This window comes from Marmota marmota, unplaced genomic scaffold, assembly GCF_001458135.2.
Source record: "Marmota marmota marmota unplaced genomic scaffold, marMar, whole genome shotgun sequence".
In the NCBI taxonomy this organism is placed as follows: Eukaryota; Metazoa; Chordata; class Mammalia; order Rodentia; family Sciuridae; genus Marmota; species Marmota marmota.
Genome location: NW_025999853.1, coordinates 19,232,049 through 19,246,738, shown reverse-complemented (window position 1 = coordinate 19,246,738; position 14,690 = coordinate 19,232,049). Strand labels below are relative to the sequence as shown.

General features: G+C 35.1%; 2 protein-coding genes across 2 annotated transcripts in view; both read right to left on the bottom strand.

The window, feature by feature from the left end:
* Window positions 1-747: 747 nt before the first annotated feature.
* On the bottom strand, window positions 748-4,046 carry Ccer1 (coiled-coil glutamate rich protein 1). Its single transcript, XM_015482650.2, has one exon. It carries the CDS (start codon window positions 1,993-1,995, stop codon window positions 748-750), a length of 1,248 nt encoding a protein of 415 aa, XP_015338136.1. The 5' UTR covers window positions 1,996-4,046.
* A 4,194-nt stretch (window positions 4,047-8,240) lies between these two features.
* Epyc (epiphycan) overlaps window positions 8,241-14,690 on the bottom strand; it is a 34,373-nt gene continuing 27,923 nt past the window's right edge. The window contains exon 6 of the mRNA XM_015482648.2: window positions 8,241-10,040. Coding sequence (XP_015338134.1) covers window positions 9,870-10,040 — 171 coding nt within the window. The 3' untranslated portion in view covers window positions 8,241-9,869. The remainder of the gene's footprint in view (window positions 10,041-14,690) is intronic.

The following is a 14,690-nucleotide window of genomic DNA, read 5'->3' as shown; positions in this document are numbered from 1 at the left end:
GATGGGGTAGAGAGAGAAGATGGGAGGGGAGGGAGGGGGGATGGTAGAGGATAGGAAAGGTAGCAGAATACAACAGTTACTAATAGGGCATTGTGTAAAAATGTGGATGTGTAACCGATGTGATTCTGCAATCTGTATTTGGGGTAAAATTGGGAGTTCATAACCAACTTGAATCTAATGTATGAAATATGATATGTCAAGAGCTTTATAATGTTTTGAACAACCAATAAAAAAAAATGTTGCTGATGGTAATGTAAATTGCTAGTGTTTTAAAAATGTGTCAACATTTATTAAAATAAAAATAGACCTTTTAAACCAAAAAAAAAAAAAAAAAGAGCACAAGTAGACATTCAATAGCCATCTTATGTGCATAACAGTCGAAATATTTGTTGATACCAAGGTCATTTGATACCAAGGTCATTAAATTGCATGAATCAGATCAGTATTGCCATAATAAAAACACTCAATTGTCTAGAGGAGAAAAGAGCAAATGAAACTATTCAAACTGTAGCAATAAAATATTTGGCCTTTAATCACTTGCAATAAAATATTTGAAAGCTCCCCACCCCCACCCATAGTCATACACCAACACACCAATGTTTAAGCATTTTATAGTGGCCAAAGAAGGGGTTTACATAGATATGTTTATTAATGGAACTCACTTTTAAATTAGTGTTTAATAAGTTGCTAATCGATCTTAGCCTCAAAATTCAGTTCCATCCCATTCCTCAATTCCCTTCCAGATGTCTAGTGGTTAATGTCTTGTACCGTGAAGAGAGCTTCCTGTGGCACTTTGGGAATAATCTGTTCTGTGCTTAAATAAGTATAGTCTATAAAATTCTTTCTCTCTTCTTCTTCCCCTACTAGGATTGACAAAGGCATTTCCAGAGGCAAGTGATTTTCATCCTCTCTCTGCTCTTCCTCCTCCAGGCCCTCCTCTTCCATTCCCTCCTCTTCATCCTCCTCTCCTTGTTCAGACTCATCCACCTCCTCCTCATCCACCTCTTCTTCTGTCTCTCCATTCTCTGCCTCCTCTTCCTCTTCCTCCTCCTCTTCACTACCCTCCTCCTTTCCATCACACAGCTCCTCGTCACACTCCTCCTCATCCTCAATTTTCTCCTCATCAATTTTCTCCTCATCCTCGATTTTCTCCTCTTCCTCTTCCTCCACCAGCTGCGCGTTGGGAGACTGCTTTTCCTCCTCTGGGGCAGGACTGAAGACTAGAGAGGGATTCTGCATGAAGCTATACAAAGTTTCCTGCAGCTCCGAGTCCTCCTCACCGCCGCTAGGGGGCGTGTCATTTCCGGTGGAGCCGGCCGGGGACGCCAAGCCTTCAGCCTGGGCTTGCTGCACTCGTAGCGCCTCCTGCTGGCGCTTCGTCTTCTCTTGCTGCCGCATGTCCTCGTAGATCTGGTTCATAATGAACTGGGTGGTGTTCCGTGGCGCTCTCATGCCTGGCGCGCGCCACCCATACAGGTTGACAGGCCGCAGCAAAGTGCTCGCATCGGCCGGCGGGCTCTTTGGGGAGGAGCGGCGAGGGTGGCAGCGTAGGCCGCGGCCTCTGCGGCCCCAGCGCTTCTTCCTGCCTGGAGGCCTTGCCCAGCCTGGATTCCAGGGCCCACGCCAGCAAGAGCAGCAGCAAGGGCAGAGTGGGTGCAGACCATACACCCGGATCATGTGCATCTGGTAGGGGGGCTTCCGGAATCCTGCGGGAGGTGGGCACCAGGGCCCTCCGCAACGCCCCCAGTTGGAGTACATGGCCCAACAGGGCCGTCGGGGAGGTTGGAACCACGGGCCTGGACCGTAGTGCTGCTTGGGCTTTTTCCTGGGAGGCTCATACTCGGCCTTGGGGCCATAGCGGTACCGCCGCTTGTAAATCGGAGCGCCTCGGCGCCTTCCATGGCAGGATGACCAGGTGTGTAAGGGGGCAGGGGATGACCAGCCGCCGCCCAGGTTAAGAGGGTCCTCCTTGTTGTAGTAGAGGGTCTGGGTCATGGTTCAGGGAGCCCCCAAGAGGTCTAAATAGTAGCGTCCTAGAAGCTGCCAAGTTTGGCCAGATCCGATGGTTTGAAGAACCTCCTCAGCTTGCGTCTGAGGATGACCACATGCCTGTGGCTGGGATCCTGCCTTCGTCTCTTTCCAGGAGGCCCCCCCTCTTCACCGCTTGCTCGTAGTTATCTCTTGTCCTTCGCACCTGGGTTGTCTTGCCCAGGTGGGTTGAGTGGGACTGGGGCTGGGTAAGGATGGTGGGGGAGGAAGGTGTTGGTTGGTGACACGCAGTGAGAGCTGCTCCCGGGTCCCAACACACACCCGCCTCAGCAGAGGCCTGGGCTGGGGACGGGGGAGCTAGTGGTTGCGCGTTGCCTTGCCACTCCCTCTCAACCCAGGTGCTTCACCGTCGCGGTCCTGGCCGGACTGAGAGACCACAGCCAGCCACAGCCTTTAAATACCGGCTGGGGGGCCCTCACGGCCCACCGCGTCCTCGGTTGCCCAGGACGACAGCCAATCGGGATCGAGAGGGCCATCCCTGCGTGTGGAGGCGGGGTTCCGGCCTGGACTAGGTGTGCCTTGAACATTCGCAAGGGGCTTGTGACGCAGTGTTTGAGGGGTGTTGGGGGAGAGGCTGGGACTGGTTTTATGCTGCCCAACCCAAGCAACACTTTAGGGAGTTTGTTTGATCCTTTTGTATCATCTTGCGGATCAGGGATGTGGAAGATGGACTTTCAACTGAACCTGGGCAAGGGTGGGAGAACTCGGGTATAGACAAATAAATATTTTTACATCTTTTGGGGGTTCGGGATTCATCATATTTGAACAGATTACAAACATGTATTGAGTGTGTGTACTGAGTGCAGGTGTGCTTATGGCACTTAATCTTCTTGTCTTCTGATACATTGTTACCATATTTCAAAGATTAGGGAACTGGGGGGTTATTTTACCCCAGGTTGTGGAGCTAATGAACTTCAGGGATAGTATTTAAGACTAAATCTTTTTTTAACTCCGAGTTCTTAATGACATGGCTATACTACCAACCCAACTTAAATAGGATTTTTATGAAAGTAAATGTAAAACGTATTGGAAAGTATTTTGCGAATTGTAAAATACCATATGCATACGTTGACTAAAGAAACATTGTTACATCATGGGTTTGTTCTTGAGAATAGGAATATTCTGATTATATCTTTCCGTTTGTCCCTTCACTGACCTTATAGCATACTTTGGGAGTTTTAGAAGTATTATCGTTAAGCATGTGAGTTTTGATTTAGCTAGATGTAATTCAACTTCAGCTCACCTTCCTAAGGCTCAGGTTCTTTGCCCATACCATTAGTCTGGTTCTGTTATATTAACAGGATTGTGTGAAGGATTAAATAAGGTATTTCGTTAAAGCACTTCGTATAATACCCATAAATACTTCATTACTTAGTTATCATCATTACCATACTTAACTACTTCAGGGCTACTTCAGTATATGTAAGAACACTTATCTTTGTGGATGATGTAACAATAGGCATCCCTACCACCCTGTGTTCTTTCCTTGTCCCACTTTGTAGAAATATCAAGGCTCACTAAGTGTGATCCTAGAGAAAACCAACCCAGAGTATTTATTTCCCTTTATTACTTTTCTGTAGTGAATAAAATTGTGAAAAATAGAAAACTGATTACTGGAACTTCCATCCATTAAATCCTAGGGAAGCAAAATTTGTGAAAGTCCTGAAGCTTGCAAAGATCATTTATGCACTGCTGGCTGGAAACTGAGAACAGTATGGGGGTTCTTGGATCAGGAGTCCAGAGTTACCTTGGGACCTCTGGACTCCACAGGCTTCACTCAATTGCACTTGCTCTTTGGTTTGCTGAAGACAAAACTTCTTGACTCAAATGCAGAGTGCTGACCCTAGTAGCCTTCAGCTACCCCTTCTAAATGCAGACTCATACCTTTGGCCGTTTAACCTGCTCTACTTACCTCAAAATGAATTGTGGTTGTCTGGGCTTATTTTTCTAAGGACATATGTCATACTATAGGGGTTTTAATTGAGACCTTTAAGAAATTGACCATATTACTGTAATGAAATTCTCATTACTCTCTTTTTGTTTTTTAAAAATGATGATTAGGGGCCTGGAGTTGTGGTTTAGTGGTAGTAAGCTTGCCTGGCATGTGTGAGGCCCTGGGTTCAATCCTCAGCCCTCATATAAATAAATAAATAGATAGATAGAAAGATAGATAAATAGAAAGATAGATAAAAAATAAATAAAAGATCCATTGACAACTACAAAATATTAAAACAATCATGATTGATTGATTTTACAGATGATTAAGTGCATCATGTTTTGATCAGCTGACTTTTCTACATACAATATTGGCTTATCTTTGTTATTCATTTTCCCTATTAAAATCAATATTCTCATACTCAACTCTTCTTATGTGAATCAGCTAGGTGTGATTTATAATTTTTACATTTTTATAAGATTGGGATTATACTACAGATTTTTTTAATTCTCTGCTATATCACAGTTTACCACCAGAGTATGTTAAATATAACAGAAATCCAATTGAAGAATTTTTAAAGACACACTTTTAATTGACCTATATTCTTATTATACTGTTAAATGAAATATTCTAATTCAATATCAAAATGAAATATATTTACTATGTTATTATATTCTGTATTAGTTTTCTGTTGCTGCATTAAAAATTACCATAAACTTAGTTGCTTAAAACAACATACATTGTTTATCTCTTCCTTCCCAGAGGACCTAGAATAGCTTAGCCAAGCCCTCTACTCAGGATCTCAAACAAGCTGTAATCAAGGTGTTGGCTATTTCGGGTCCTCTTCCAGAGGCACAGTTTGGGAAAATATACTCCCAGGATCATTCATGTTAAAGGAGAATTCATTTACTTGTGGATCTATGATGAGGGCCCTTCCTTTTTGCTGTCTGTTGGCTGGAAGCCACATTTAGGATGCAGAGGCCACCCACAAGAGATCAAAGTTAGATTCTTGATATTGCCCATAGTTCCTTTCTATAGGCTTCTTTAACACAGATGCTCACTTCATCAAGCCCTGAAAGAGTATCTCCCTAGTTCTTCTTCGTCAGATGAAGATGCACACATAGATACTGTGTACGTGTTTATCATAATCATGGATGTGACATTTATGCCATTCATCATCTTTGCCATTCTTTTGGTTCAAAGGAAGGCTCAGAGATGCCAGCACAAAAGGTGCAAAAGGTGGCATGGGTGATTGCTGGGAAACACAAAACTATGAACACTGGAAAGCAGAAAATCATTGGGGGCGGTGACCTTCTAGTCAGTTTGCCATATATGTAAAGTAAATCCAGTAAAATGTCTAAAATATATCCTTTATAGTCCCCAATCACCAATTTATTTGGAAACTTTTAATGATGTTGGCATTGTGAAATTCCAGTAAATGCTGTATGTTGATATAGGTTATACTATGCTTTATGATGTGCAAAGAGAGCATTAAGCTCATGTAAGTTAAAAACATTATAATCTTGGTGTGGTGTCTTTCTTTCTTTCTTTCTTTCTTTTCTTTTTTGAGAGAGAGTGAGAGAGAGAGAGAATTTTAATATTTTTATTTTTTAGTTTTCAGCGGACACAACATCTTTGTTTGTATGTGGTGCCGCACACATGCCAAGCGAGCTCGCTACCACTTGAGCCACATCCCCAACCCCTCTTTCTTTCTTTTTTCTTTTTTTTCATTTATGTGACTTGAATGAATTCAAACACTTGGTGGCAGTAGTAGCTCAGTCAAAATTCAGCCAGTAAGCATCCATACCCAAAGCAAACTATGACAAGTGAACTCCTCACTGAAAAATTTTATCACAAATTCCATTTTTAAAATATTCTATATGGACAATAGTAATTATCATTCTTATGGCAAAGTGAAATTGGGCATACCTATTAGATTTAAGCATTTTAAATTTGACTTTCAAAGAAACTAACCTCAGCTGATTAAATCTATAAATGAAATTCTCCAGAAAGAAATTTGGTATAAGTGATATATTTTGTTAGATAATGAAATTCGATAAATAATTTTTAGATCAACCTATGCAACTAATGCTGCTCTATGTGATACAAATATAAATAAGTGATTAGAGCATATTATGCATGGTCAGAGGCTTACCTTTTTCCACTGCAGCCCCATACAGGAGTTTTTAAAAAGGTTGGCCCCATCTTGTGGTCACAGAGACTAAGTTCAAGATAGTAAGCTTCTCTAGCTTTTCAAAGGTGAGCTAAGGAATTTCAAAATTTTTCATTTCTTTCTCTTGTTAATTTGGGAAGTAGAGGGGCTAGTTTGCAATACTATGAAGTGTTTTGTCTATCAGGGAACACTATTATGATATCTCCCACTAATGAAACATCAAATCATTTTAAGGAAAATTTTAAAGAGAAAGTTAGTTTTGTGATAATTACAAAGAGTGTTTTGACACCTTTAAAGAAAAATGAAGAGGTCAGTTTTAAACTCGTCATATTACTGTGTGTAGGTATTATTTGCTGGCACCTTCTGATATTAGTAATCCTACAGCAACTCAAGATTTTCAGAGAACTGACAAAAATTATACTAGTTATAACACCTCAAAACCATGTGTACTCAGTAATGATTAGATAGAAATTGTAACCTGGACAAGTTTGCTTAATTTTAAAGTATAAAATATTCCGGAGCAGTAGAATGCACCTCCTCCCCTTGGAAAAAAAGTCTGCAATATATAAAGGAAAACTGACATGTAGCAATTTAGGGCAATAAATAGTATTATTAAGACACATACATTGTGTTTGCTTAGAGGTCAGTTGTAAAGTTAGAGCTGTCAAGGAACAATGTGATATGTTTGAAATGGCCACTTACGTATGATTAGTTAGAAAGATTGCTAAAATATAGTAATTTCATTTCAAGGCTTTAAATAAGCACTTCTCCCTTCTACAGTTCTTGGTAAACAGCAACTGCAAAGTAGCCTTGTGAGTGTGTAATCACATAAACTTGATTCATTAAATGTTACCAATGTTCCTTATTATTGACATTGCTACCATTGATATTTTCTGTGCATTTCTAGGAAGATTTAAGGATAGAAAAAGAAGTCATCACCCATGGGGAGTTACCATTTGCTTACTACTACTACTAGGACTTGGAGATATGATAAGCAAAATTTTAAAGATGGCTATTTAGGATTCCTGACCTCTGTTCTTCAAACATTCATCAAAGTATTCTTAAAATTTTTTTTGCAGATATAAAGTCCCAAAGCAGTTGACCTTAAGTATGAAGGTTAACCAGGTGGGTGTGACCCTAACAATGAGAACTTTAAAGAAAGATTTTGTCTTTGAATAGAAGAGTACATCAGAGAGATTAGAAAGCTAAGTAAGATTCAAAGTGCTATTATTAGATTTTTGAAGATGGAAGTTACCTTGTAATTAGGGATGGGTGTCCTCTAGAAGATGGGAAGTGCCTTTGGCTGATAGCCAGGAATTAGGAACCTCAGTCCTGCAACCACAGGAACAAATTCTTCCAGCCTTTTAAATGAGTTTGGATGTGGGTTGATTCCATATCTCCAAGAAAGAGCTCAGCCAAGGACACTTGCATTTCAGTGTGATAAATTCCCAAGTAGAGAACTTACACAAGTCAAAAGGAACTTCAATCAAGAGAAGTGTCAGATAATAAATGGGTGTAGTTTAAGCCAAGAGTTTTGTTGTACTTTTTGTTATATAACATATATATAATTTTGCTATTTTTAATTCTTTACAGAATTAATATTTTTTATTTATTATTAATATTTAGTCTGGTTCACAGTAATGTAGCTATGAGGGTGTGTATCTAAAATGACAAAGCAAAAAATCAGTTTTTAAATGTCACTGGTTTGTGGTACTTGATGTTTGGATGGTTAAGATGTTCAGTTTTGGGGGTATTCAAAGTCTGATTAAAGTCATGATTGGGCTGTGGATGTGGCTCAAGCGGTAACGCGCTTGCCTGGCATGCGTGGGGCACTGGGTTCAATCCTCAGCACCACATAAAAATAAATAAAAGAAAGATGTTGTGTCCACCGAAAACTGAAAAATAAATATTAAAAATTTCTCTCTCTCTTCTCTCTCTCTCTCTCTCTCTCTCTTTAAAAAAAGTCATGATTACTTTTCCTCCCTAGGGTTCAAGAAAATTTATCACATACTTTTTCATTATTAGACACATATTGGCACCATACTTTTAGATTGAATCAAGAAAATATTTATATACCTAAAGTGGATATATGTTAGAGGAGTATTCTCTAATTGTTACATTATAGAAATTTTGGATTTAGCTCCAGTAACTATAAATAATGACATACAGCAAATGATGTTGAGCAATAAGAAAAAATTCAGATAATTTAGATATTGTAAAGTAATTGATTGAAAAAGAGACAATTGAAAAAATAGGGTATTTTTAAATGTTTGAAGGTACTGATAATTATCTCATTTTAACTATAATGTATTAATTCAGAAATAAATTATGCAGTGGTAGAATAGTTTGATATTAAAGTATTATAGTAAGGTAGTACAGAATCAGGTATCATTCCCACACTGTAGATGAAATGTGGGTGTAATATTTTAAAGGAAATTTAGTAACACTTGTTAAAATGTAAAATAATAATATTTGACTCCAAATTCTACTTTATGTATTCTTACATGTGCACAAAATTATTTATTTTTAAGCAAAGAGAATTTTGACAGTTTTGATGGTTTTAAGTGCAAATACATATATTTCTGTAATGGAATTATGTATAGTTTTCAGAATCAGTAGAGTTGTGCTGATATGGAAATATCATCAAGAACTATTTTAAAATGAAAATAACAAGGTTCAGAATAGTTAGTAGTTAGTATCACTTGTACTTTAAATGCATGCTTTCATACACACACACACACACACACACACGTGCCGTGGATATATGTATATTCAAGTGGCACATACACATATCTATTTGTGTACAAATGAAGATATTAACTTCTATATAAGTTTTTGTTTCTCAGGGAAAACTTTATAAGGGATACAAGAAGACATTATTTTCAGTAAGTGGAACTTAGTATTTTGCAGCTGAAAGGAAGCTCACACTTTATAGATATTTTTTTGTTGTGTTTCAGATACCGCTTGAGCCACATCCCCAGCCCAATCATGACTTTAATTTTATAGAAGCTCAACTCATCTTGCAAAGTATTCCTTATTTCCTGGTGTGATTATCATCTCTTTTCCATTTTCTATATTTTACTTTTTTGCAGACACAGAAATAGACCAAATAATCAGTCAGGTGGGCAAAAGTCTAAAACGACTTAACAGAAAATTTAAATGAAAATATCACCATTCAAAAACTGGAGTTATATGTATTATTTATGTATATAATTGGAGTATAACAGCTATTTTCCCACAAGGCCACTGTAATTTTCAAACATATTTATTATTTTTCTTTATGCTCTTTAACAAAATAGGAGAAAGCATGTGTTAGTGAAAACTAAAAAAGGAATAGAAGAGTTTAATGAAAAAACATCTAAATTCTAGCTACATAGCTAATGTTCAATTTAAAATTTTTCTTTATTATATACTTAATTTTGAATTAACATATGCATTCCTAACACTTGCAAGTTATAATTGATTTTTAAGAATATCTATAAAATTGGTTCTGTCATTTAGTTTTGCTCTTTCTGAACAGTTTGTAGGTTTATTCCTTATCTGATGTTTTCTTAAATTACTAAATTTTCATCATATATTAACACTTTGAGTTGCATTTTGTGTAATCATATCAGCTTTTGGAATGCAATTTGAAAGTTTCATGCTGAGCTTTGTTTCTGAAGAAAGCAGAAAAAAATATTTTGTTGTGGTGAGCATCATAATTATCTGAAATCACACAAGGCTCCCGATGGGCAAACGAGGTAGACACATGTATGCCTGAGGAGTTCTGCTCAGGTTGATAGGGTTTCCATCCAACCGAATGTCCTCTAGTGCCTTACGGATGTAAGTCAGATTTTTAACATTGCAGAAGGTATCTTCATGCATCTCCAGAATGTTATTATTCTAAAAAGATGAAAATAAATAATATATTGCATATCATTAGTATTGATTGATATCATAGTCTATTTTGCCTCACCTTTGTTTTTATTCTGTTCCTTCCCTCAGTAAAATGTACATATTATGCAGTTACTATATACAAGCACTTTCTAAGGAATGAGGATGCATCAAATAACAAAGGAGATATTCTCTTGTCCTCATGGAACTTATACTTTAAAAAAGGATGCTATAAGTAGGTAAGAGCAAATTTTTAAATAAAATGTTTTTCCCAAAATGATGAGTACTATGAAAAAAGGAGAAAAATATATTCTCAGAAGTATCAATTGAACTAAGAATAGAATGACTAGAAAACATAGGAGGAACCAAGCAAAGGAAATTCAAGATAATATGAAGTTCAAAATCCTGAGGAGGCAGCATGGAATATTATTCTTAGCATTTTACCTTTAAGTCAGCTGGGCTGAAGGTAAGTAAAGGAATGGGAAAGAAAATAACAGGAGGATGCTCAGGGCCCAGGACTGAGTTTTTAAAATAGTTTTATTGAATGTATTTCATATTATCTACACTTAAAATGTTCACTTGTATGATTTTTAATATATTCACAAAGTTTCACAACCACCACTTCAAACAAATTTAAAAACATTTTCAAGATTTAAAAAGAAATGTCGTGTGTGTATGTGTGTGTGTATGTGTAGATTTTAAAACGTGTTGCAGAAATACTTTATTTGTCAAAAGTTTAGTAGATTTATAAGGATTTGTTGAATTCAAAATCTGTTGCCCAATTTGGGGAGGATTTTCATCTTAATATTAAATCCTCTGATCCACCAATATAGGCCCATTTATACTTGAATCTTTTTACTTCCAACAATGTGTTATAATTTTAACATGACATGGCTTGTACTTCTTTTTTATATTTATTTTAGGTAGTTAAAATTGTGATTATTATAAACAAATGTTTCTTAATTTCACTTTCAGATTATTTATTGCTTCTCTACAGAAAAACAATTGATATTTTATGTTGATCTTATAACTTGCCACTCTACTGAACTCATTTTCTAGTTCAATTTTTATTGGATTCCTTAGGATTTTCTGTGTAAAAGATCATGTTATTCGAAAATATCAAAACTATTTCATTTCTAATATGAATGGCATTTTATTCATTTCTTGTATTTGTTTTTCTTCATTGGTCTAGCCCATGTTTGAGGTGCATGTTTAATAGAAGTAGAGAGATTAAACAGTATTTTAAACTTCTCTTGTTTTTAATCTTAGGGGGGATATATTCAGTATTTCTCCATCAAATATAATGTTAGCTGTGGATTTTTTTTACAGATGTTCTTTATTTAATTGAGGAAGTTCTATTCCTAGAAGCTTTTTAATGATTTTGTAATAAAAGGGTGCTGTAGTTTATCAAGTGGTTTTTATGCATATATTGAAATAATTATGTTCCTTTTATCCTTTATTCTATCAATATGGTATATTACATAGTTCCATTTTTAAAAACTGCTTTGCATTCTACTTAGTTTTGTTGTGTATTCATTTTTATCACTTGGTGGATTCTGTTTGTTATATATTACTGAGAATATTTGTATTATATTTATAAGGTATATTGGCCTATATTTTTCTTTTCCAATTATATCTTTGACTGGTTTTGTTGTTGAGGTAACTCTGGCCTCATAGAATGGGTCAGGAAATGTTTCTTCATTTTTTATAATTTGGAATAGTTTGTAAAATATTGGTATTAATTATTTAAGCACTTGATACAATTAATCAGAATCATATGTGATTGGACTTTTCTCAGAAAATCTTCACAAATAGCTGTGTTCATATATTTTGCTTTTTATATATTGATTCAGAATTGCTGTTTATTCTTTAGTCAATTCTGTGTCTTTTTTGAGTTTTTCCATTTTATTGATCCAATCTGTTGACATTTATAGTTGTTCATAGTATTTCCTATTACTCAATTTCTGTAAGATTGGTAGTAGTGTCTCCTTTTACATTCCTGACTTTATTAATTTGAGATATTTTTCTTGATAATTGTAGTTCAGATATTAGATAGTACTGGTACTTGAAATTCAACCCAGAAAATGTTTTTGCCAGAAACTTCAGTTTTAATTACTATGCTTTCAGCTGACCAAACATTTCCAACTTTTAGTTTTGTTTATTTTCTCTATTATTTTTCTGTTCTTTATTTATTTCTGCTCTAATTCTTGTTATTTTTATCTTTTTTGACCAATTCCCTCTACTTATTCCAGATGGAAGAGCTGGTTTTTCTTAATAATCATTCAAGGCTAAACATTTTCCTTTATGCACTGCTTTAACTTCATTCCATAAGTTCTAATATGTTGTTTTTATGTTTTTATTTTCTCAGATATTTTCCTAACTTCCTGAGGATTTCTTTTTTGAAACATTGTTTAAGGAAAATATTATTTCATATCCAGATGTCTGAAATTCTCAAGTTATCTATGAGATTGGTTTTTAATGTAACTCTTTGGAATCAGAAAATATTTTGTGTTATTTTTAATTCTTTTCAATTCATTGAGATTCATTTTGTGGTCTGTTAGTGTTTTATCCCAGGATATATTCCTTGTGCACATTAAAAGAATGCATATTATGGGGTGGAATGTTCTGTAAATGACTGTTAGTCAAATTGGTTTTTAGTGTTGCTTAAGTCTTCCATTTATTACTGATCTTCTAGATAGTTGGTCAGTCAAATTGGTTTTTAGTGTTGCTTAAGTCTTCCATTTATTACTAATCTTGCAGATAGTTGGTCTTTCCATTGTTGAAAGTAGAATATTGAAGTATCTATTTGTGTCTTCATTTCTGATAGATATCATTTGATGAATTTTAGGGTTCTTTTGCTAGGTGAATGTGTGATTCATTATACCTTCTTAGTGTATTAACCACTTTGTGTTATAATATATTTATGACTAATTATACAGATTTAGTGTCTGTTAGTTCTACTGTTCCTTTGATAGGTTATAGACATGTTGTAAGTAAAACTTATGCCTCACATTTAAGTTTTAATCATGTACCAGTAATTGCAGTACTCACTTTATAAACTGTATCTTATTTAATCCACCCAGCCTTCCTACACAATATATTATCTCTATTTCAGATAAGAAAACTCAGAGGCAAAGAAGTTCAGATATTAGATAGTACTGGTACTTGAAATTCAACCCAGAAAATATGGTTTTGCCAGGAACTTCACTTTTAATTACTATGCTTTCAGCTGACCAAACATTTCCAAATGCATCAAAAGATAATTTTTATGAGTATTAAAAGTGCATGTAGATTGGACACAAGAGTAATCTAAATTAAAAACAGCTATATTCTTGATGTTGCTGAAGTAGTCTTTATAGTGAAATATTTTAAAATGTGTACTTTTACCTTTCAAAACGTCAGAATGTGAAAGTAAAGACTAGTAGTTTAAAACTTCATATCATCTTGTACATATAAGCACACTAAATTCAAATATAACATCAGAGATTTTGATTACTTTATAGGGTCATTATCATCTCAGACATTAGCAATAATATTTAATTAATAATTGGAAAATAAAATTCAAAATTTATTTTGAGGCTTCCCTTGAAAAATCATACATTTTATCACAAGGCAAGAACTCTTAATATATACAGAAATACACCTTTCAAGAGGGAAAGAAAGAAAGTACAGTCATCCAGAAACAGAATGAGGGCAAGAAAGAATATACATTAAATGATATTGATTATAGAAGAAAATGATTAGACAAACTGACAAAAGAGAAAAATATAGAAGACCAAGACAGATATGCACAAATACCCTAAAATGTGGAAAGATTATGTAAGTATATATGTATATGATATACAACACACATATATAATAGATAATATATATTAATAGAAAAAAAAGAAAGAAATGGAAGTAAATATTTATAGAATCCATAGAGAAAAACACAAGAACTAGACATTTATTCTTGCATAGCAAAATCTCTTCTTGGAGTGGTTTATGCTTTTTGTGCTAAAAATTTATAATATTGGACTATGACATTTATTTGAGCATTTAATGGATGTCTTCTCTGCACATTTATCCTATGGAACAGATGAAATTATGAAAGAGTATTGATTATACTGTAGAGTAAAAGTCATATGTGAATAAGAAATAATTTATTTTTAACCAAAAATGTTTCATTACAGCAAATTTTAATCACTTAGATGATAATGAAGTATATTTAGAAACTATTAGATCATAATGTTTTGCAAATGTGTTTTCACTCATCCCTTCAAAGATCAAATATAACATAATGGGAGTAAAAATAATCCAAACTTTTAATTATGTTAGTTAAAAATGAAAGAAAAGTACCAATTATTCTTTTTTATGCAGAGAAATGGATGTTTGTGATTTCTGAGTGTATGGGAATGCCTAAGGATTGAATTTAATATATTAAATTTAAAAGCTAAAATTCACATTTTCCTGAAAAATAGAAGTCAGCTTCAATTTTTCTTTCTCTCCTTTCTCTTCCATTTCTAATCCTTACACATTCCTTTGTTCAAGGTCAACCTCAGCAATGTAATGAGACCTTGTCTCAAAATTTAAAATAATAATAATAACAACAAAAGGCTGAGATTTAGCTCAGTGATAAAATATCCTTGGGTTCAAGCTTTAGTACTGGGGAAAAAAAAA

What these genes read in the sequence shown, in the direction of transcription:
- Ccer1 (XM_015482650.2), bottom strand. Translation starts at nt 1,995, where the DNA reads ATGACCCAGACCCTCTACTACAACAAGGAGGACCCTCTTAACCTGGGC.